Source organism: Maniola jurtina, chromosome 1 (assembly GCF_905333055.1).
Source record: "Maniola jurtina chromosome 1, ilManJurt1.1, whole genome shotgun sequence".
NCBI classification, from domain to species: domain Eukaryota; kingdom Metazoa; phylum Arthropoda; class Insecta; order Lepidoptera; family Nymphalidae; genus Maniola; species Maniola jurtina.
The window spans coordinates 7,402,384-7,427,671 of record NC_060029.1 but is presented as its reverse complement, the minus strand read 5'-3'; the positions used below and the strand labels follow the sequence as shown (position 1 = coordinate 7,427,671).

Sequence of the window (25,288 nt, the reverse complement as noted above, 5' to 3'; positions counted from 1 at the left end):
GCCAATTACCAATTCACCACAACGCTTGATACATCTCATGCTCTTTGAGCTCCTTGACTATGAATTAGTGACGATATTCACATCTTGAGGTTTTCTAAGTATGCTTGCTTTTGGAAAATAATAGTAGAGACATCGACCTGTTTAGACCAAAAACATTCATCGTCATCGTCATCGTCAACTGCTGGATGTTCACTGCTAGGCACAGATCTCTTGTAGGAATTTGCACATGCTCCATCTAGTGGTCTGCGTTTTCCGGTGCGCAATCGCCCTTCTAGCACCTTGAAACACCAACGTATATCAGTTTTTTGAACTATGCCCCGCCTTTTGCCATTTCAGTATCGCAACCGGTTGAAAAACTCCACACTTAGCTTTCTCTATCCCTGCTGAGTGACTCTGAGCTTTTTTTTAAGGTCCGTAGTTAGCGATTATGTTTCAGATCCAATATGACTTCTTGCCAACACGCACTGTTCGAAAACTTTGGTCTTCAAGCGCTGAAGAATTTTGGACGTAAACACATTTCGAAATTCCTCCAATGTTCTCAGCCGAGTTGGCTGGATTTGATAATCATGAGCGACATCAATCCCTTTTCAGGTTCTATGGACCTTATCTGCAAACCCTGACCTTTGCAAGTAATGGAATCCCAATACGATAGTGAGAGATACCTAAAGGAAATTGTACCATTAAGTGGTCACCGATCACGCAATCAGATCAAGCTCATAAACGACACATTCGGAAGTTTGATGTGACTTTGTCTATTTCTATGCTTTTTAAAGCGAGGTGCAATAATTTATTTGATTCAAATATATAATAATACAGACTATTTATACAGTAGGCTAGATTTTTACTAAATAACAAACTTTATTACTTCCGCGACTTCATTCGTGTGAATTCACTTTTTTGAAGATCATGTTAGAATTTCTTAAAATACTTCCTTTAGAATAAGAAATATTTCTTCAGTCAGTCACGTGTTTTATATTTATAGATAAACACACATACAAAATAAATTTTGAACAACAATTTCCAATACTTCCTTCAGCCACTCAATCTTGAAAGTACTTAGGGTTAGAGAAATCGCTACAATATTTCTCACTCACGTTTGTGAGTTGAAGCGTGAACTTTTAGCGTTATTGAGCGGTTTATTATACGAGCCTCATTTTAGATTTACTACGCTGAGTAAGAACTGTTCCTAAACTTCCTCCGTGTAAATGTGTAACTCGAATTTGTTCTTATTGTATGAGTTGGAAAACTTCGCAGTACAGCACACATTTTACTGTCTCAGCCGAAGAATACACAAATTTCCATGTAATAATAATACATATATACATAAAAGATAAAGTTACTTTTGTCAACTTCGACTATAGACGCAATTTATGTTTTTGAATACACAGCATTATCGAAATTTAATTTTCCCACATTTTAGGGCTGCTGGAAGAAATCTCTCCAGTGGATATAAGTTGTCCTTTGTGCACGTTTTTCAATGTGAGGGATTGACGGAAGTGACGTGGGACGGCAACTGCGCAGAATGTCATATAAAACGTTCATGTATACTGTACGATATGCAATACAAGGAATATATTATGCAGTACGTCACAAAGTACTCCTGCAGGTAGATAGGTACTACTACCTGCAGGTGTACAGCTCGCAAGCTCACTCCTTGTATGTAAATTTTTTAGGAGCCGCGTTGAACACCACTCCGTTGCATGCTGTATGTTTCTATTAAGAGTTAAGAGCAAAAACACACTACAGACACACTTTAGACAGGATAGGGCCAAACGGTCTGCGCGCCGAACTTCGGTGTCATTTGGAAAACACTTTTCGTCCTGTCGCGCCCATTCTATGCAGCTCCAGATAAAAGTGCGCGCACAGATTTTTTGTCAGCTAGACAATTTTTTTTGTCTGTAGTAGGTTTTTGCCCTAAGAGCGTATTGCGCAGTTCATCTCATCCCATATCCCGCAGCCTGTATTTTTTATTCACACCAAATAGCCTAGGGAATACAAACTTTCAGCCTCAACTTCGGTAAAACTCTCGGCAAACTGAATTTTGGTATGAATCTAGATATTGCTTCTCTAAACGAAATGTCCCTATCGATTCGAGTGCCACTAAGAATTTCACATCGGATTTAAGGTCATCCTAATTTTTTATGAAATAAAATCAATTTTTCTCAAACCAAAATACCGATTTCTGAGGAGAAAAAGTTTGTCTAATTTCCCGGTGCTAAAAAGCTATTTATACCATACCAATTGGACATTTTTGTATTAAAACTGCAATCCTAACCTAAATCTCGCTTTCCGTGAATTTAGAATTGGTTAATTTCCCGGGGCTGAAACTATAATATCTGTTTCCTACAAATATATGTATATAAATACATACTGTGTGAACATTAAAGTGGGAGATTGTTTTCATATTCGAGATTATTATTATCTGTTTAGAGATATTATATAGAACTCGTGTATAAACTTATAAAGGTTGTTTGTCTTGTTGCAGCATCGCGTATTCGATACGAGATCACGAGCGGGAACATAGGGGGTGCGTTCGCAGTCAAGAACATGACTGGCGCCATCTACGTGGCGGGAGCGCTCGACTATGAAACGAGGAAACGGGTAAGTTGCCGCATTTTCCTAAGAGTTAAAAGGCGTTTACTGACGCCGTTTATACAGGATGTATCCAGAACGCTAGCAAAAACGAAGGCAGGTGATAGTACCTACTGCTTACTGATTATATACAACGAAAAAAACGCGAAAAAATTAATAAAAGCCCCTCGATTTTTTTAAAAGTTCACAAAATATTGCAAATAAAACATCTGACTGACGCTATAGGTCAACAAACTTTGCGTAATGGCCACTCATACATTCCGGGTTTGATAAATACTAAATCACTAAAACTACAAAACAAGGCAATTTGCTTATTAAGGTTATTGGCATTGCATTGCGTTTAAGTAGTATAATAATACCGGTAAATTTTTGCTAGCGTTCTGATTATAGCCTGTATACTTCTTCTGTTGCCATCTCCACCTGATGTTAAGTGATATTACCCTCTATGAATATTTGGAGTACCAGGGGAACCACAATTGCATTGACGTCGATTCGGGAATTTGTTGATCCACCTCTTCAATATTGCCGCCACCCATGTCTGCTTGTATTAAAATCTAGTTGTCATCTATACGCCGTTAGGGCTAACTAGCAAGGCTCAGTCAGAGATTCTTTGAGAGAGCTTCATGTGCCATTCCATTGGTATCTGCAGCCATAATGATTTTCCTGGGAACTTGTTACAGTTATGTAGTGGGATATATTCCGTTGCCTTCCACATAGAAAAAAATACACATAAATGACTGCTCTTTGCAAATATCACTAAGCCGTTGTAATAATATAGTTAGTAAGTACTAAGTAGTATGCAAATGATATAATTACGTTATACGTATAAACGTGTAGAGTTATAGATACCTTCTTAAGATTTTTTTGTGTAGCTACACAATCCTTCTCTGTAGAAAATGATATCCCTTTGTAAATATTGATTTCAATTTCCATCTAGACTATTGTCTGTACTTACCTTTATCTTTAAGTGTATTGGAACACTTGAACGCTTTTCACTTGATTTCTTAATATGTTGTGCTGCAGCATCACATACCTATTGTCTTCAAATAAATCGAATGTGTCCAATGCATCTACAAAGAACATCTCTTGTAACTTATCAGTTCTTCTCCTATTATATTAACACACGTTCTCTTTTTAATTTTACATTGATTTCAAGCTCTCAATCTACTAGTCTTATACCCCTTGTATATTATTTTGGCCAAACGCACTCGACAAAAACACTCTCCTAACGTAGGGCTGACCAGCTTGCTCTTTGGTGTTGGTTTTCATACTCTCTTCTTCTTGGAAGAAAGCGATTCTTCATAACTAAAATTCTTGTCCATAGTTGTCTTCGTAGTGTTTTTTTCTTCATAATTGAAAGTCGAGTCTTCATAGCCTTGTTACCATAACCTTCTTGTCTATTCGGTCCTTTACATTTCTCATTGTGTTTTTAAGTGGAAGGCCAGTCAAGTGAGCGACTTGATCAGAACAGTGGCTAGGAGTTCATACATTCATCAGAATATCTTGGCGCAATCTGCAAGCATCATTTACACGTTGGCCGAAATCGTTGTGTCAGTATGAACTCGTCTTTACGTCTACAAAATTTCGTTTTTCATTAAACTTTCCAATATCGGTAGGTAGGTACGATTGGTAGTGTCTTTGCAGCTATAGGTAACCAATACCTTTAGACTATCGGCTATAATTGAATCTGATATTGCACATGGATATCAGTATTCACAGTCAATGTAATATCACTTTGTATAATAACAATTTCGTTATGATAACAAAATTAAACGGTGTATTGGATATAACTTATAGAAAAAAATTAAATTTCGGTCATCAATTATTATTAATTATTATTATTTATAATGTATAGTCGATTAACGATTTATATTTAGATAATGATACTAGCTGAATTCGGATTATAGCCATACAAAGTGTCAAAGTAGGTAATTTCTTAGTCTGTAGTCACACTAATATTATAAAGGCGAAAGTTTGTATGTGGGTGTGTGTGTGTGCTTATATGTACAATTTTGTTACTCTTTCACGCAAAAACTACTGGACAGATTTGGCTGGAAATGGAGTTAGATTATGCCTTGTATTAACACATAGGCCACTTTTTATCTCAGAAAATCAAAAGTTCCCACGGGATTTCAAAAAAAAAACCTATATTCACGCGAATAAAGTCGCGGGTATCAATCAGCTAGTATTACATAAATCCAGGGTATAATAATCTATCTCCATTCCAAATTTCAGTTAAATCCAGCTAAAAAAATAGTTTATGCGTGAAAGGGTAACAAACATCCATACGTACATACAAACTTTAGCGTTTATAATACCTATTAGTAGGACTACTCGTAGGATTAGTATAGTTAATACCTAAACATCCATTTTGTATGCGTTCCTACGGGAAAATAGGTCGCTACAACGTAAAATCTGTTTAAATGATAGATAGGAACACGCGACTGGCTCACTAAATCAAAGCCTTTACACAGCAAAGGCTTGTGTCGTGACACTTTGGTGGAGCCGATACCATTATTTCGGCGCAATGGACCAAGGGCATAGGTCAGCGCGCACAAATGACTCTCGTGATAGCTGTGCCGTTGGCAACGGTGCAAAATTCTGTTTCGCACACGCAAAAGTGATTTTGTTGTAAATATGTCTATAAATAAAGTAACAATACCTACCTATTATATTTTAGCGTTTAAACTAGGTATTGTGAGTGATATCCATTATATTAGACTCCCGAGATTAGTCGGAGTATGCCCGACTGATTTGCCGACCTCCCTGGCGCTGTGATAAATGCTGTGGTCTTATTAGTGGGAGGTTCCGGGCAGGGTTTGGAATTTTACAATTTTTAAATCACAGGCTTCGGCCGTGGCTAGTTACCACCCTACCGGCAAAGCCGTGCCGCCAAGCAATTTTGGTGTTCCTGTATGATGCCGTGTAGAAACCAAAGGGTATAGGTTTTAATAAAAACTGCCATACTCCTTCCAGGTTAGGTTAGGTTATAAAAGAGACTAAAATTTAAATTTCTATGGTGGAAATTATAGATATTGAATAATATTACAAAGTACGAAAGTCTATGAAATATAGCCTGATATTATATCGTGAGAAACAGCAGTTAGTGAGTTTAGAGTTATATTCAGAAAATGGATACTATTTCATCCTAATGATAATTTAATACCATAGAAGTCTTTACTGCCGTTGTAAACTTTTTGCGAAACAAATAATTTAATCTTCAATACCCGTTTAAGCAAGCCGGGAGGGACTGCCGAAGGCCGGATCGCTATTAAAATGCAGATCCTCGACAAGCTTAAATGGATGTAAACCGTTTATTTTATAAACTTCTTTTACTTTCATCTGTTTTAAATGAACTTGAGACGAAAACTCGCCAAGAAGAATGGACTTATTAATAAATTCATTTTCTTGCTACTTAAGTTCATTGGTTCCTCTGTATTAATGTTGTTTCCAGTCTTAAAAGCGTGTCAACAAAATCTAATACTACTTATTTAATAACGGTATCTAGATACTACTTATTTAATAACGGTAGTTACAAAATACTGTAATTGTTTCAAAATTGTATATGTAACAAATTAAAATCAATAATAAATTGATTCAATAATGTATTTATTGGCTCCAATCTCGATTCCTTTAAATCAAAATCTTATAATGTTCAAGGGGAAATTACAATAGGTTCTGTAGCTTCTATAATATGCTTGAAACGACTTTTGAAACAAACATCTTCCTCTCTGTCGGGGAAATAGCCGAGTGACATGGACAGATGACGCCAATAAGTTCCCCGGGTCGCAACCACAAATACCGCCTCCCTATTGTTAAAAGGCTAACGCCGCAGCTATAAGATTTTATCGTTCTAGTTTAGTTATATGTTTTTATGTCTACGTATTTGATCCCTTGACTGTTAAGATAGATTGTCTTTACGCTTCTCAACTTTAAGCGAGATAATTACCACTCAGTTTTACTTAAAGTTGCTTTTTGAAATTACGTCGTTGTCTTAATAATAATGGCTGCTGTCCTGAATATCGGATTTCATCAATTAAAAAACAATAAACCTATATTATCCTGATTGTATCTAAATATTTAAAAGGAAGAGCTGATTGACTGACGGGCTGATTGACCGACACACCGATCTATCAACGTACAGCTCTTAGATAAGCTCTTAGGTCCGCGCACCCACGCGCCTAATAATAATAACTTCACTAGATGGATCAGACTAATTTGGCATGCAGCTATTATGACGTAGATCTGCTAAAAAAGAATTTTTGAAAATTCAACGCCTGAGGGGGTAAAATAGGAATTTGAAAGTGTAGTCCACGCGAACGAGGTCGCGGGCATAAACTAGTTAATGATAAATAAGTCAATATCCATATTATCTATTTACACTATTATTCTATTTACAATATATCTATTTACAAAGTTTGGAGAGAAGAAGACAAAGTTTTGGATTGGAAAACTCCTAATAATCCAAATTTTGACATTGTCCCCGAATGATATTATTTTTAAAATAATTTACATCCCAGAAGAACATATGCTGGTAAATAAAATAATTTCCCTGGGCTTTTTAAAATAACTAAATTCACGTGGACATAATCATTGGCATTACCAAGTGTTGTCTAAAGATAAATTGCAACCATTAATTAATTTATTAAAATGAAACATTAAAAATTTTAATATTTTCTTTCAAAATTTATATCGGACGGAAACAGTACGAACTGAAGTTGGCTGCATCGGACAACCTTAAAGAGAACTACACGACCGTTGTGATTCACGTGAAGGACGTGAACGATAATCCCCCCGTGTTCGAGAGACCCACATATCGAACCCAAATCACCGAGGAAGACGACCGCAATCTTCCCAAGCGGGTGCTACAGGTCCGATTCGAGGCGAAAGCGCCTCATTTCATTCTTTATTGTTCCTTCAGCCACAGCTTTGAGGTTTAAGCTTCAAGATTCGCATGGAGTGATATTTGCCATTCTCTAGATCGATGTTCCATAGATTTTTTTTATTTTGCATGGCATGGGTTTTTCATTGTGCCGTTTTGTTTTAGTGTCGTTTTATCGCTAGCGTTCTTACGTTTTTGGTTCTTATAAGATTATTTTTCATTCGTTATTGTTTGAGTTGAATCTAGTGTTATACACAGCTATTGTACTTGATTTATTTCGAATTTTTAGTTATTATCAGCGCCAACATTTTTTTTTAATTGCACAAAACAAAGATTCGTTTATCTATTATTTAATTTTTTTTCCGAACAAGTAAAGCAGTGAAGTTTTCATAACCGAATTTTATATTCAATTAAATCAGTCAACATTTTCATGGGAAGTTGGTACAATATGTGTATCGCTTTTGCATATTAAAACTATAAATATTGATTAACTATCATGAAAGTTATTGTATCGGAAATATGTAGTTTGTGCGGTAGATCATGTTGCATTGGTTGAATCGACCAATATAAAATAGTGACAGCGGCGTCTTATCGGCCGTAAAAAATGGAACATTGCACAGTTGGCTGTACAGTATCAAAAAAATATACCTATAGTATTTTTTAGTCATCGTAGAACATAAATTTGCAAACAAGTTTTTTATTCCAACGTGACCTTGGTTGTAATTAGAAATTAAGAAATTCAGCAGTCTAAGTGACCGTTAAAAGATTTCGTTATTTTGCTAAAATATTCGTACGTACTTAATTAACTTTCAGAAAAACAAGTTTTTCCTCCTTAATGAGTTTTTATTTTCATACTTTTCCTTTGCTCAGACGGTAGATATTATTATTTTTGTTTAAATAGTCTATTCGTAAGTTTAATTTTCTTAAGCACTAGCCACACAGAGTAATATTACGCATCGGCGTTCCACAGCGTTACGTGTTCCTTACAACATTGAACGCTCCGGCATAGATTTCTGTGCACCTATGGATTATATTCTTAACTTTTCATACAACCGAGACACATAAAATAGTTGTACTTAGTTATTTTTCGTTTAGTTAATACTTATAGTAATTTCTGTTTATTTTTTGTTACTTATTTTAGACGCTATTACAATTGAAGTTTGTTGCACGAACATAATCATAGTACGAGAATCCTCAAAATCATTTTACTGTCCTACTATAATTAATTTTTAACAAACTTCAAGATTGGTTCGTGCAGCATCCTCGTTGCATGAGCATGAGCTAATGCCTGCGTGTGCGCAGTACGAGTTGACGCTGGTTGCCTCAGACGGGCGCAACGAGAACTCGACGCGCGTCGTGGTTCACGTCCTGGACATCAACGACCTCCCGCCTCAGTTCACCCGAAGCGCTTACGTCACGCAGGCACTCGAGGAAACCGGCCCCTACCCTCATTTCCTCATAAAGGTTTTTTTTTGTTTATTTTAATTTTATGATTTCACTTAATTTCTTTTTTTTCTCTTCGGTTTTTCTTATTTATTTATGATGAAGTAATTACGTATAGTATAGCGATACTATAAATTGCTACTTTAATACTAACACTAACTTCTCAACCTAAAGGATAGCGAAGAGAGGTTTAGTTTTCTGATGAAGATGTATTCTGTCAAGCAATCAGATTCTAAATAGATGACATGAAAAAATGCCACGACATCTTTTAAAAAACTAATTGGTCGACTGAAATCATCACCTCTCCCCTCCACTTAGGTGGAAACCGGGCCTTTCATTTATTTTTTTTTTAGTTAGCACCTCCATAATATCTGTCAAAGGTAAGAAGTATATATAAGGCAAGGATCAATGAACCTTATTCTCATCTCTCAGGTTAGTAGATAATGCTTATAAATAGATTGGATTTTCGCTTGGCTAATGTTAAAACTTTGCAAGTGTTAGTCAAATCTTAGTGCATGCCAATATCTGTTAGGGTTAAATGGGTTTTAATCTTTGCTTTAAACTTAAATAAATATTCTTAGTAAATAGTCTTACCTTTAGCGTCTTACAAACTTGGCCTTTGTTCGTTTTGCTTGCTAATTTAATTAATCGCGCCCGTGAAGATCTTTTACAATACCTTACTCAGAAATGAGACGAAGTAACAGATTATGTTAAATGACTGTTCGATGTGATACAATTAAGATAGCAATTAGTAGAGTTAAAGATTTTTAAGGCAAATCTTTGAATGTATATTTATAAATGTATGTCTGCCGTCTTTTGACTAAAATGCTGTTAACGGCGTTGTAAATTACCGCAATAGTATTTTTGAGTTATCGCCACGTGGGAATTTTCAAAAACTAATGTTTCTAAAAAGGAATTCTAAAGACCAAGGTTTTTAGTTAGCTTTTTAGAAACATCAGTTTTTTTTTTTAATTCCAATGGCATAACAATGATTGTATTAGAAATTTTGCTAGATTTACGCAGTCGTGCAATATAACCTTTTAAAAATAATAATATTACGTAAGGTTGTACCTACTTGTTATACGCGTAGACAGTGAAAACTGTCGCTTGTCACTGTGATATGGATTTTTCCATAATTGAGCGAAAACCGTCAATGATCCGAATAATTATAGAAGTCGACCCTCATCATTTGTAGACTTTGCATAGTCACCAAAAATTAGGGAGCTATCTCAATTTTCTTACGTTAACTTTCACTGAATATCTTTCATCTATTTACAGTACATATACATTACATTACAATCATATTTTAAAAAAATATTGTCAAAAATGAAATAGCAGAAATAACAAAAAAATAGTTAAGTAATTGATAACGTCCTGAGTATAATTATTAAAGATAGTTGAAAGTGTATCTTCATTTACTTTTTGAACAATTGAATTAGTTAGGTGTCATTGTTCAAGTCTTTCATAAAAATACGGGAGAAACAAAATTTAAAATTCGTTCAACAACATTACGAACGAGACGCATCCATTTACATTTTTCGAGCATTAACCCAAGTTACCCTTTAAATGTGATCCTGGAACTTTCTTTCCGCGGATGTTAAAAAGAGCAAAGTTGAAGTTTGAAACAGCCGTGGCCGTCTGCCACATGTGCGCCGATGCAAACAATCTATGTTGGCGGTTCATAACTTTGCAGAACTTTCGTCACGTCATCTCCACTAAAATAGTAATTCATTTTATGACTTAAGTAGTTAGGTTTACACTACGCGCGTCCTCTGGGTAAAATATCCATTAGTAGACGTCGCAAGTTTATAATTGTGTGTAAATCTTAATAAACAAGATTACCCTCTATATTGTCATCAAATTTTTCATTTAGTTCTTCTGTACACAAGAAGTTTTGCTGTACCTACTTATTGCAAAACAATTTAAGATAGTCAAATACTGTTCCTTGTTTCAAACTTTTTAAGATGTTTCGTAAGCAAACGTAATAAAAGCCAAGTTTTTTTAATTACTACTTTTTTAGTTTTGTTTAGACAATATTAATATGACTAGTATCTGCTTTCTGAAATAATTATTACCTGTTCAGAGCACATTCCGTCTCTAAAATTCAGTTTTTTTCCATATTTTTATCAAAAGTACCAAATTATACAATATTACAAATATTAAAGCCGTAAATACATAGTGTTTTTCAATCGTCTTAACAGTTATTGTAAATCATTTCTAATGGTATATTGTGTGTTTTAAAACAGGTGACTGCAACTGACGGTGATAAAGATAGACAACAAAACATCGTTTATTTCCTAACTGGTCAAGGTATTGACCCTGACAATCCTTCAAACAGCAAATTTGATATCAATCGGACAACGGGAGAAATATTTGTTTTGAAGGTAAGTTAGGTAAAATTTTAAAATAATTGTAAATTGTGTAATCAAAAAAACGGTAAATTGTTATTTGTTATACCTACATAATTGTTTTAATTTATTTTAATTAACCTTTCATAAATCGTCTTTTTTTATTGCAGCCCTTAGACCGTGATCAACCCAATGGAAGGCCACAATGGAGATTCACAGTGTTTGCTCAAGATGAAGGAGGTGAAGGGCTTGTAGGTTATGCTGATGTGCAAGTGAATCTGAAAGACATCAACGATAACTCTCCGATTTTCCCGCAAGGTGTTTACTTTGGCAATGTAACTGAAAATGGAACGGCAGGCATGGTTGTAATGACAATGACTGCAATAGACTATGATGATCCTGCTGAAAGTAATAATGCTAAACTATGGTATTCTATTGAAAAAAATGTAATAGAAGAAGAAACAGGGTCACCAATTTTCGAAATAGAACCAGAAACTGGTGTTATCAAAACAGCTGTTTGTTGTTTAGATCGTGAAAGAACACCAGATTATTCGATACAAATAGTAGCGTCAGATGGTGGGGGGCTAAAAGGGACTGGAACGGCTTCCATCAGAGTCAAAGATATAAATGATATGCCGCCACAGTTTACCAAAGACGAATGGTTTACGGAAGTTGATGAAACAGATGGGACTAATTTACCTGAAATGCCCATTCTGACAGTAACTGTTCATGATGAAGATGAAACTAATAAATTCCAGTACAAAGTCATAGAGAATAGTGGTTATGGTGCCGACAAATTTACTATGGTTAGAAACAACGATGGTACTGGTTCTCTAAAAATTGTACAGCCATTAGACTATGAGGACCAGCTACAAAGTAATGGTTTTAGATTTAGAATACAAGTTAACGATAAAGGTGAAGACAACGATAATGATAAATATCACGTAGCTTATTCATGGGTAGTAGTTAAACTAAGAGATATAAATGACAATAAACCACAATTTGAACGGGCAAATATTGAAGTATCAGTCTATGAAAATGCTGAAGTTGGTAAAAGTCTTGAAACATTTAAAGCAACTGATCCAGATCAAGGTGGTAAAAGTAAAGTTTCATATGCTATTGATAGATCGTCAGATAGAAAACGGCAATTTTCTATAAATCAAGAGGGAACTGTCAGTATTCAGAGATCTTTAGACAGAGAGGACACTCCGAGGCACCAAGTGAAAATTCTAGCCATTGATGATGGCGTCCCACCAAGAACAGCAACAGCTACTTTAACTGTTATAGTGCAGGATATTAATGATAATGCACCTACATTCTTAAAAGATTATAGACCAGTTTTAACTGAACACATAACACCCAAAAAAGTTGCAGAAATATTAGCCACCGACGATGATGATAGATCAAAAAGTAACGGCCCTCCATTCCAGTTCAGACTTGACCCAGGTGCCGATGATATAATAAGAGCTTCATTTAAAGTTGAACAAGATCAAAAGGGTGCTAATGGGGATGGAATGGCAATCGTCTCATCTCTTCGCTCATTTGATAGGGAACAACAAAAAGAGTATCTTATTCCTATAATAATTAAAGATCATGGTAATCCAGCGATGACTGGTACAAGCACTTTGACTGTTGTGATCGGAGATGTTAATGATAATAAGATGCAGCCAGGATCTAAGGAAATTCTTATGTACAGTTATCAAGGACAGTCACCAGATACTGAAATTGGAAGAGTTTACGTCTATGACTTAGATGATTGGGATTTACCTGACAAAAAGTTTTTCTGGGAAACGACAGAACATCCAAATTTCACCCTGAATGAAGAAACTGGTATGATACAAATGAAACAAAAAACGAGAGAAGGTCGATACCATCTAAAGTTTAAAGTATACGATAGAAAACATACACAAACTGATGTACCGGCTAACGTTACTGTGTATGTTAAAGAAATATCTCACGAAGCTATTATAAGTTCTGGTTCCATACGAATATCTGGAATATCAGATGAAGATTTTATTCGAGTTTGGAATTATAAAACTCTTAGTGTATCTAGAAGTAAACTTGATATATTTAAAGATAAACTGGCAGACTTACTCAATACTGAAAGAGAAAATATCGATATATTTAGCGTCCAACTAAGAAAGAAACACCCACCCGTAACCGATATACGTTTTTCAGCCCATGGTGCACATTACTATAAACCAATCCGGTTAAACGGCATAGTTCTTATGCATCGAGAAGAAATAGAGCGGGCTGTAGGAATAAATATCACGATGGTTGGCATTGACGAATGTATTTATGAAAATCAAATGTGTGAAGGGTCTTGCACAAATGAACTTGACATTAGCAATGTACCTTACATGGTTAATGCCAATAAAACAGCCCTCGTTGGAGTAAGAGTCGATGTTGTCCCGCAGTGTACATGCGGAGCTAGAAACTTTACTCAGCCAGAAACATGTCGCACCTCACCTTGTTATAATGGAGGAAGGTGCATAGAAGGTAAATATGGTCTTACATGCTCATGCCCTCCAGGTTATACAGGACCGCGATGTCAGCAAACATCTAGAAGCTTCAAAGGCACTGGTTGGGCTTGGTATCCATCACTAGAGATGTGTGATAGTTCCCACTTAAGTTTTGAGTTTATAACAAGGAAATCGGAAGGAGTGTTACTTTATAATGGACCAATAGTACCGCCTGAACCGGAAGAAATAGTAGTTTCAGATTTCATTTCGCTTGAATTAGAAAGGGGCAACCCACGATTGTTGATTGATTTTGGTTCCGGAACGTTAGAGCTTAGAGTAAAAACCAAAAAGTCATTAGATGATGGTGAGTGGCATCGATTAGATATATTTTGGGATACTGAAAATGTCAGAATGATTGTAGATTTCTGTAGATCAGCGGATATCCAAGAAATGGAAGATGGCACACCACCTGAATTCGATGATTCCACGTGTCAAGCCACGGGCACAATACCTCCATTTAATGAATATTTGAATGTCAATGCACCTTTGCAAATTGGAGGATTATACATAGAGCATTTTGATCCTACGCATTATCACTGGCAGTACATGCCTATTGGGAAAGGTTTTGATGGATGCATAAGAAATTTAATACACAACAGTAAATTGTACGACTTAGCTCATCCTGGACTATCACGAAATTCTGTGGCTGGCTGCCCTCAAACTGAAGAAATTTGTAATCAAGCAGATACTACATCCAGATGCTGGGAACATGGAAATTGTGTAGGTAGTTTTTCAGAAGCACGATGTCAGTGTCAACCGGGATGGACTGGGCCTGCGTGTAATCTACCTACTACTCCTACTAGTTTTAGACCTCAAAGCTACGTAAAATTCGCCTTAAGCTTTGAACCTGATCGATTTAGTACTCAAATCCAACTGCGGTTCAGGACTCGTGAACCTCATGGAGAACTGTTTAGGGTAAGCGATCAGCATAATCGCGAATATGGGATTTTAGAGGTGAAAGATTCCCATTTACACTTTCGCTTTAATTTGAATTCCCTACGAACAGAAGAACGTGATGTTTGGCTTAATTCTGTAGCAGTTGACGATGGCCAGTGGCATATAGCACGCGTGAGTAGATATGGTAGCGCGGCAACCCTAGAAATTGACGGTGGCGAGGGACGAAGATACAATGAAACCTTTACTTTTGATGGTCATCAGTGGTTATTAGTTGACAAACAGGAAGGTGTATATGCTGGAGGCAAAGCTGAATATACAGGCGTTAGAACATTTGAAGTATATGCTGATTTCCAGAAAGGTTGCTTAGATGACATTCGATTAGAAGGAAAGCACCTGCCTCTGCCACCTGCTATGAATGGAACACAGTGGGGACAAGCGACTATGGCAAGGAATTTAGATCGGAATTGTCCATCAAACAATCCATGTGTGAATGTTCACTGTACCGAGCCGTTCGTATGTGTTGACCTCTGGAATGAATATGAATGCACGTAAGTATTTTCTCGTGGAAATATACATTATAATGTTATAAAAAATCTTCCCAATTACTACAACTTTTTGATATTTGATTTAAAAGCAATTTAAAATTAATTACATCGTTCTAAATAAAGAAAATTAATTAATCCCTGTCATTAATAATTTCAATTTATAATTATCAATTTAAGCGCGCACTGAGATCTTTTTGTATTGTATGTTTACAAGTACTAGGAATATATTAACAAAACTTCATAATATTAACTTTCAATATCAATATAATGCTTTCATGACTTCTTCGCTTTCGCATATCTAATGACTATTATACAAGTACTTATTCATATTAACATTGTAATTATGTGTAATTTCTGATAATAATAATCTATTGTATTATTAATGCCGTATATTTTGAAATGTATTTGTGTATTTATTAACATATTGGAATGCTGTCTAGTTGCGGTGAGGGTTTGGTATTGTCGTCGGACAACAAGGGTTGCGTAGACAAGAACGAGTGTCTCTACTTCCCGTGTCGCAACGGCGGCTCGTGTGTCAACCGGGAGCCCGGCTATCGCTGCCATTGCCCCGAAGGTTTCTGGGGCGAGAACTGCGAGCTCGTTCAGGAAGGCCGCACGCTCAAGCTCAGCATGGGCGCGCTCGCGGCCATCCTCGTCTGCCTCCTTATTATCATGAGTGAGCACATAGCCTAGTCACGCTCCTCGCGTGTCTCCTAGACACCTCACCTTCACCTTCACACTCGCACTCTCATTATCTATCTCATCATATAGAAGTATCATAATTATTTACTCGTACTAGATGTGTAGTGCATGCTTTATATAATGGGGGCTCAGTGCGCGCGAACACGCTCACGGACAAAAGGTAAAGCGCGCAATGTATAGGTGTCCGGGTGGATCGACACGTGCCGCGGGGACGTGTGTCAACGTGAACGAGTGCCTGAACTACCCTTGCCTCAACGGAGGCACGTGCGTGGACCGCGAGCCGGCGCGACGCTACGACTGCATCTGCCCCTTCGGCTATACCGGGCACGATTGCGAGCTCGAGCTGCTCGCCTCCGGCATCATCATGCCGTCCAGAGATTTCATTATTGCTATCATTGTCTGTTTGTTTTTGCTTCTAGGTGAGCACTTTTATTATTTTGCATGTTTCCATCATGTCTTTGTAATTTTACATGTCACACAGTCACAATAGTATAAGAAAAGTCTACTGTTCCCATTGATAAGGGTTTTTATTGTCTTTCACCAAGCCGTTAGTTTAAAAGTCTCAAATCAAGCAAATGCAATCAATGTATTGGAATTAGATATTAGATTATTACAAATTATTTAATTAGATTATTAATACAATACAGATAATTAAATTTGACCGTAGTTACTCACTTATTACTAGATATAGTTTGACAGAAAGAGTTTACAAGTTTTTAAATAGTATATTTAGGTAGGTACATTTACACGTTTCAAAACTTAGATCTAAATAGACAATAACTTTTATGCCTATGCCAAATAGTGTTTTTATGAATTCGGACATATTTGTTATGCGTAGTGTACGTATGAGAAATGAGAATCTACTTTAATTTTATTTATATCTATAGTTCGCGACAGGTTGAGATGGCAATTGGGGTGGGAACGTCCCGCACACCCGCAAAGCCCCCACGCTAAACCTTACGGTATAGCGCGGGTGACGTGTGAATGTGCGGGCGTCCCCCCGCCTCATACTCCGATTGCCGTCTCGACCTGTCGTGTTCTAAATACTACATTCTTACAAACGAATGCTAAGGTATAAAAAATTCAACATCTTGCTAGTCTCACGTTATTATTTTGGAACTAGGTAGGTACGTATTTATTCCGTTTAATGCTAGGATCGCTAAAACTGCAAAATGACCTCTATATTAGATACAAAGTTGGAGGGAAGCCAACTGTTAATATAATTCTGTGTAACAAATCCTCTTATAAACCGCTACGTAAATCATACTCGAGCGCTCGTGGGATCAAATTTTCAGTTTCGATAGCAGCCGGCCGATAAACCTTCCAACATTGGAAAATGAACACTGGCACTAGTCTCTATTTTAACAGCATGTTTAATGTGCCACGACCGTACAATACAGTCTAAAATATACAGTTTGAACCGTTATCTCGCAATGGGAATAAACGGAGTTGTTCAATTCAAAGTTACCCTCCGAATTTTGACAGGCGTTTTAGAATATAGAAAACAATATGCCTACGGCTTTGAATTTATCGAATTCAGTTGGTTACTAACTTTTATGTGTTACAGTTCTTGTGTTGGTATTTGTGGTATACAACCGCCGGCGAGAAGCCCACATCAAATATCCTGGCCCCGATGATGACGTCCGTGAAAATATTATAAACTATGACGACGAGGGCGGTGGTGAGGACGACATGACGGCTTTTGACATAACGCCTCTTCAGATACCGATCGGTGGACCCCTACCTGATCATGTGCCGTCAAAATTACCATGTAAGTAATAAAGTGATTAGTGTATCTAAATTATTCAATTTTACATTTTTTTAGCTTGACTTTAAATAATATACATAGGTAAAATTACAGGTACTTTTTGTCTATATATTTAAAATGAGAACCTGACAGGCTGACATATCAACGTAACAGCTCAAGGCTAGTAGGTACTCGAGCATGTAGATTTTCTTTATAAAAGACCCCCACTAAGAAAGGTTTTCAGATATCCAACATGAGCAAAGCAGGGACGGGTCAGGTCAAAGTAAGATTTGATCCTTTTTGTTAAAGAGGATTGTTTGCAATAATTGACACTTTTTTAATATTGCTGAGTGTGCCACCTTTTTAGAAGTCTCTCCTGCGGGTATTTAGGGTGATTTAACTCAAGGGGCAAAAGCGAAACCCTCGTAAATGTCACGGGTCTGTCGTTGGGCGACTGGGCGACTCGGGACGACAGGCGCAGCAACGCTTGGAATTTGAACCCACCTCGTACTTCAAAGATTTAAACAACCACTAAAATTAAATATTGAAGGTGGTGAGCTCTAGTTGCCATAGAGTATATTAGTAGATTGTGCTACTTAAGCAATACTGGCTCAAATTAGTATTTGGAAGTCAGAACTTCGCCTCTTTTAAAAATAATATACATAGTAGCTGCGGGCTACTAACAAGCTGGCGGGTCACCCAATTTTATGTGGTTCCCATCGCCTATGAATATTTGCAGCACTAGAGGAAATGCCAATGATAAAAATTTGCCTATTTCGATTACAGGGACGCAAGCTACTTCGGTACCAAATTTCATACAAATCGGTTAAGATGGATAGGCCTTTAGGAATCCCGCGGGAACTCTTTAATTTTCCGGGATAAAAGTAGCCTTTGTCCGTCTCCGGGATATAAGCTAATCCTGTACCAAATTTCGTCAGAATCGGTTACACTGTTGGGCCGTGAAAAGGACAGACAGACAGACAGATAGACACACTTTCGCATTTATAATATTAGTGTGGATTTACTATGCTGATTGCAGACCATCCGATTTTGTTCTCTTAACCCCAGTTTTAAATTAAAACTGTTATCAAATCCGTTTTAATGCTTTAAGCTCATGTTAGGGAGTTTCAGCCGTTTGAGTTATCGCGGAAAAATAAGGACAGCCTTAATCTGCTTGTCGGAAAGTGATTAAGTAGATTTATTGTTGAACTCCTTGTTTTAAGACGTATTTTACAAAAATAATTAATTTATAAGATTAATGCTACAAACTGGCTTAGTTAAAGTGAAGCAACTTTAATGGTATTTAGATCACGTGCGTTTCGACCTGATTTCAATTTTAACTGTTTATCCGCTTTCAACTGGGAACCGTTATTAGATATGTATTAATCTAGCTTGGGAAGTTGATCTCAATCTAATATCAAAATAACAAGAAGATAGACCATATTAATTTTGTCTGTTCCAAAAAGTTACTGAGCTGTTTGAACTATAGTGAAGGTAGCACATGTATACTATACATATAATATGTATACATGAAAAGTATTTATTCGGATACCAGTAGGTATAAAATTTTGGAGCCATGATAGTTTAGCCTAATCACGCTCAACAGACGGAAACGTGTGTGTGTGGAAACCAGCCGAGAGAGAAAAAGTTTAGCCTAGTCGTTAAGTTGTTCTTATTCAGGAATTCGGATCAATTGCTTTGACGGTGAAGAAAAGCACCGTGAGAAAAGCTGCGTGTCTGAGAGTTCTCCAGAATGTTCTCAAAGGTGTGTGAAGTTTGCTAATCTGCACTTGGCCAGAATGGTGGACTATGGCCGTACCTTCTCATACTGTGAGGAAATCTGGCTGTGAGCCGGCGATGGGTTGATTCTGATGATGATAATGATAGTCAAATTTTGAAAATAGAATATTTTTTTATGCAGATCCATTAATGGGAGTCGGGCTTGGCGTTGGTCCAATGGGAGTGGGTGTAGCACCTGCGGTCGGAGTGGCTCTTCCAGGGGAGACTAACGTGGGGATGTTCATTGAAGAACACAAGCGTAGAGCGGACAGCGATCCCAACGCGCCGCCCTTTGACGACCTTCGGAACTACGCATACGAGGGCGGCGGCAGCACTGCAGGCTCTTTGTCGTCACTTGCCTCAGGTTTGTATCAGGACCTCTATTAATATATGTAATATACGCTGGATCTGCGATTGTCGACCTTTTGAAGCAACTCGATTTGTATATTTTGGCGCTGATAACAGCAGTCAGCATCATTGAGCGTACACGAAACTAAATGTTAGTGATGATACATCTGCCAGCAGTGTCTAGAAGACCATTTGACATAATGTGCATTTTAATTCCTAATACGTGGCGTGGGTCATTTTGTGTGGCACACGTGGTTTGTTTGTAAATGGTTAAAAATGTTAACGTTAAACACCAAATTTAAAAAGCCAAATATTAGTCAAGACTGCGTTTGATTTTAAAGAATTACATAGTTTTCTGAACGCCAAGTAAAAAGTAATTTGCACCACTTCAGTTAAAAGAAGTCTGCAGCGCGGAGTCTAATTATCTTCTCTTACATCCGGCACGTGTTTAACTTTTCGCGTTTTGTGAAGCTTAGAAGCTTCTTCGTAGACCTTTCTTAGCGATGTCTAACATTTTGCAGTCTTTATACAGCAGCATATTTTCTTACTGAAAGACTTGTACATTTCTTTCACATATTTTCGTATAAATGTGAAATTCTCTAGATATCAACCGTTCAAAGAAATATCTGCTTTCGTCTGCGGTTTACACGTTCTTCTTATTTATTATCAAGAAATGTCTAAAAATTTTCAAAATTTTACTATCAAGTACCTATATTATAACTTAATATAGGATTAGATTAGATGGGTAAGTAAGTTTGATCGTTTGAACAGGAACTGACGACGAAGTGCACGACTACGACTACTTGGGCGCGTGGGGCCCGCGCTTCGACAAGCTCGCCGACCTGTACGGGCCCGACCTGGACGAGCAGCTGTAGAGCCTCGGCGCTCCCGCGGCGCTGGTTAGTCAATTGTCTCCCACTCAACCCACCCACACTCACTGAACCTCCTCTGAAGGGAGAAACGCACCCCACGAATTTGCCGACAACAATCAAGCCCGTACCGAACACGCACTCGGAAGCGACTACGCCGTGACTCGCATTTCTTATCAATTTTTCTACAAGTTTATTTTATACAATAGGTAATCTTAGCTTAAGTGTCTTGTTTAAGGCGTATATACGTTTAATTGCGTAACTTTTTATAAGGTTTGAACCGATATCTTCACCAAATATTTGATATAAGTTTTATTCGAGTTAGCCATATTATGAGTCAGTATTTTATTGGAAGTTATCGTGATAAGTGGATTTCTGCCGGAGGGCCCGACGTGAATCTGAATCGTGGGTGTTTGTAGATAGTGTGCTATAAATGTGAATAATTTATACGAATATTTTGTAAGTCCACAGCTTTACGTGATATCACTTAATGTACGGCCCTTCCGCATTAAATCGATGTACCTACTATTAAAAATATGTTATATTTTATATTTAATTATAATGATAAAACGGTCCCTTTGGACGTCGAGTTTAATGCTCATTCGATATGTGAAATACTCACCGGGGATGTACATACGATAAATTATTAACGACTACCCCGACTAACTTAGTTAATGTAAAACAATTCACGCTCTACTCGAAATTTCATTGTAAGTGAAGTGTACAGTAACTGGTGTTCCTCTCCAAGTCTCCATGTAGTGTTAGTTGATAAAATTAGATTATCCGTGAAGATCTACGGTCTACTCGTAACAGTAGCAAACTTATGATAGTTGATTCGGTGTGCGTGACGGAGTGAGTGGAGCATGCGAGGTAGCGGACGCGGCGCGCGTCGCGACTGGCGCGTAGCCACTGGCGTTGCGACAGACGCGTCACGACAGACGCCGCCGTGCGACAGGCGTGTCGCGATGCGCCGCCGGTATGAATGGGAATGTGCCAATCTATTAGCGATATTGATGCATCTGATGACCGTAGAGTTAAGTGTTTGCACTTTATTTATTCAATATATTTACATATAATCTTAGTCGCACCTAGGGAAATATCAATAACTTACTAAGAGTGTTGTGCTAGAATTATTCCATCGATTTTGACGTGAGATAGTTATTGCAACCGTTGGAAGTCATTAATTTATAATGTTAATTTTAAGAATTTATAGTAAAATAAATATTAATTAAATTACAGGTTCTAAAAAACTGTCTCACTTCGACATCGAACTAGGATCAGTGTAAATTTTAGAATATACTGAATTGTGTTAAAATGACTGATTTTATTATGCGTTTGAGCCTAAGATTTTGTAGATTGGGTTGATTTAATTATTATAGACTTCGAATACCTACTATAAGAACACCCCTAGTTTGCACTCAAAAAAACTATTCAAATTTCAATAATAAAGCAATTCTCGTTAATTACTATTCATGTAAGTAGAAGTTTAATAGTTGTTCGAAATCGATATCTAGGTTTTTATTATTATTTTACAATATCATTACACTGCCAGTAATCATATAGACGAATTATGGTATAGAGAGAGTTTTGGTCCGTTTTTTTATATTTGAGTCTTAACAATAAGGTGTTTTATTAAGTTTTTTAAGTATTTTTTATGAAACTGTACTTCTTCCCCTCGCGACAGAATTGTGCATTTAAATGCACAGAATGACTATTTTGTTTTCTAAAAGCTCTGCGTAGTCTGAAACCGTATACTTTTTATGTTCGATATTATAGATGCCTACTTACTTACCTACCAAATATTTATACATACTTGTTTAATTGCTGTCACCTGTGCTGATTTTTTTAACAAGATCTAGACACATGTTCTGTATTGTACCTACAATATATATATATATACCTATTTCAATTTTTATTAAATCCTGTATTGCTAATAGACAATTTTATTGTAAAGTTAGTCAATTCTACTTCAATATACAGCCCATGTGTCTACGCTCTACAGTATGTTAAGTTGTTAATAGAAAATAATTATAAATTTTTGCAACGATTAACTTCTAGAAAATGTTCACGCTACAACCACATCTGTGCGATGACTTAAACTCGCTTATTTAAACTGCCACTCTATTTCTAAAAAGCGGTTTGCTGCAAAAAAATTGAGTTACCGAGAAAAACTTAAAACGTTTCTAAAAAAAAATGACACCCAAACTAAAAACCGACTAAAAACCTTGTTGTTTTTGAGAAACGTCAGTTTTTGAAAATGTACAGGTTTTGGCAATAACTCACAAAACAATTTTTTTCAGTTAACCGCTTTTTAGAAATGGAAGGGCAATAATGGGTCGTTTACGCTTTGACGGTAGACGCAACGAGACTGTCTAACTAGTATTAATACAACACCGTCATTTCTACTAGTTTATGTCATCGACTGAGCAGCGTTTATTTGTCGTCGTTCATTCGTTGATTGAACGAATTGAATGAAACTAGCCGTCGCCGTCGACGCGTATCTGCTGAGAACTACAGCCGTGACGTTGACAAAAGGCGACGTAATAATTAAACTATACCCTATCAACGGAAAGAATTTAGTATAGCGTTCTCTCTGTTACGTAACCCCATACAAGATAGAGGCAAAAATCTCAGTTCGTGCTTACCATCTTGAGTCACCAATTAATTACAAACGAAAGTATGTTTTCTAATTTAATTTCAAATGTGTTTTGAAAACATTTTCGTTTTTTTTTTTAAACATGTTTGGAATTGGTTGGTGACTCAAAATGGTTAACAACCACAGAGATATTTTTTGCCATTTATATAAAATTGCGTAACAGAGAGAGTTCTATACTATCTTTTTTCTATGAATAGAGTATAGGTTTATCCATGAACAGTAAACGGCTAAATAACCAGTTCGTTCATTCAACAATCACGTCTTGAACACGCTATTCGCACGATAATACGGTTACGATACGGTTGTCTGTGTAAAACCTTTGGGCCTGCTATCAACTATATTGTTGCGATGTAATTCAGGATCCATCTTCTATTTTTGATGAACCTCGTAATTTGAGAAAATCAGTTTTTGAAACTGAACCGGAATCCTAAAGTCAGATGAATTTGTTTCATTCACAAAATTACAATTCTTGCGAAAGCCCCTACAGAAGCATGTTGTACTTATTAAAAATAAACTAAGTTCTATGATTTTGCTAATTCAAAATGTTAAAATAGAATTTAAAAAATAGATCTTTTGAAATTCTTTTTTCACTTTATCATACCCGTTGCGTCACCCAAAATGTGACTAATTAATGTGCGTGTGTATATAATTGGTAGGCATATGTTGGCGGTATGTATTGCTAGCTTTTCTTGTTTCTTTAACAGTGGGAGTGTCGGCACCATATAGTTTTGTCTGTTTTAGTAACGCCTGCTCCAACATTTTCAATACTTAATTACATCGCAATAAAAAAGTTGATAGTGGGCATGATATACACGCAAAGACAGCAGAGCACAGAATCCCAGTACAAAATGCAAGTATGGTGCGAATTTGCACCAAAACCGACGCGATGCCTGGTGCACGTATATAATTTTATTTTAGACTTTAATTATTATACCTACATAGTTATGTTTTGTTTCAACTGTGATTATTTAGTTGTACAACTCTGACGATTACATAAAAGAACGAATAAAATATGGAAAAAAGTTCACCTGTTTTATTATTTTTCATCTCACCCCAGTTCTATGATACTTGGGCAAAAAATTCATGTAAGTATGGAAAATAAATACAAAAAAGATGGATCACGATATTTTTTTAAAAACATATTCTATTCATCTACAGGAATATTGTGGTTTGTGGAAGACTGCAAAGTATACAAATAAGTGCTTCCCTACATAAACGAGAATCAAAATAACAAATAATGTAGCTGAATACATAAAAGGAAAAATTGTCTGACTGACATATTAATTATTATTATTATCAGCGTACAGCTCAAACCACTGCGTGATGGGTTTAGAAACTTGAGATTTTGCATTAAGGTGTTACTCATAACGTAGAAAAAAGAGTTTCTGGAAATTTCAACCGACCAAGGCTGATAAAAAGGCGATTACTACATACGAGTAAAGCTTCCCAGCTTGCAAGCAATCGCAATAAATATGAACCGTATAGACAGACCTAGGTACTCCTAATTGTCGATGGTACCGAAAACTGTTTTTATGAGACCGAATAACTAGGATATTTTTAGCGGAATATTATATTAATGAATACAATAGTAGGTAGGTGAGTAGGTATATTTAGGCCCTAGTGCGCACAATGCTCCTTCATACAAAGTAACAATACTCTATATAATATTATGCTCTATGGCTCTATACAAGTATTCGTAATAAAGGGGAAATTATTAAGGTTCTACAATCTACCAATTTCTGGGCATTTAAGTAGGCGCTATTTATAACCGTGGCCCTTATTTGACAAGCTCGATATACCTACTTACAATGTTCCATTTAATGAGCATATTTTCAATTCAGTCCTACCTACACGTATTGTGCCAATATTGTGCAATGAATGTAATCTGACGTCGACAGTTTATACAGTGTGTTTTTTTTAACTTGGACAGTAGGTATGGGGAAATCTGAAACCATAGA

The 25,288-nt window shown here is 36.6% G+C and overlaps 1 protein-coding gene across 3 annotated transcripts in view; it reads left to right on the top strand.

Annotated features, from left to right (window-relative positions):
* The window catches only part of LOC123867484 (neural-cadherin-like), a 201,076-nt gene extending 176,721 nt beyond the window's left edge, over positions 1 to 24,355 (top strand). For 2 of the 3 annotated variants that reach the window (XM_045909533.1, XM_045909541.1), the window contains exons 3-10: positions 2,486 to 2,601; positions 7,299 to 7,463; positions 11,164 to 11,301; positions 11,436 to 15,232; positions 16,112 to 16,350; positions 17,499 to 17,702; positions 19,600 to 19,821; positions 20,577 to 24,355. In XM_045909533.1, the coding sequence (XP_045765489.1) occupies positions 2,486 to 2,601; positions 7,299 to 7,463; positions 11,164 to 11,301; positions 11,436 to 15,232; positions 16,112 to 16,350; positions 17,499 to 17,702; positions 19,600 to 19,821; positions 20,577 to 20,680 (4,985 nt within the window). In that variant the 3' untranslated portion in view covers positions 20,681 to 24,355. Of the gene's footprint in view, positions 1 to 2,485; positions 2,602 to 7,298; positions 7,464 to 11,163; positions 11,302 to 11,435; positions 15,233 to 15,669; positions 15,906 to 16,111; positions 16,351 to 17,498; positions 17,703 to 19,599; positions 19,822 to 20,576 lie in introns of all 3 variants that reach the window. The other variant, XM_045909549.1, reaches the window with a different exon arrangement.
* The last annotated feature ends 933 nt before the right edge of the window (positions 24,356 to 25,288 follow it).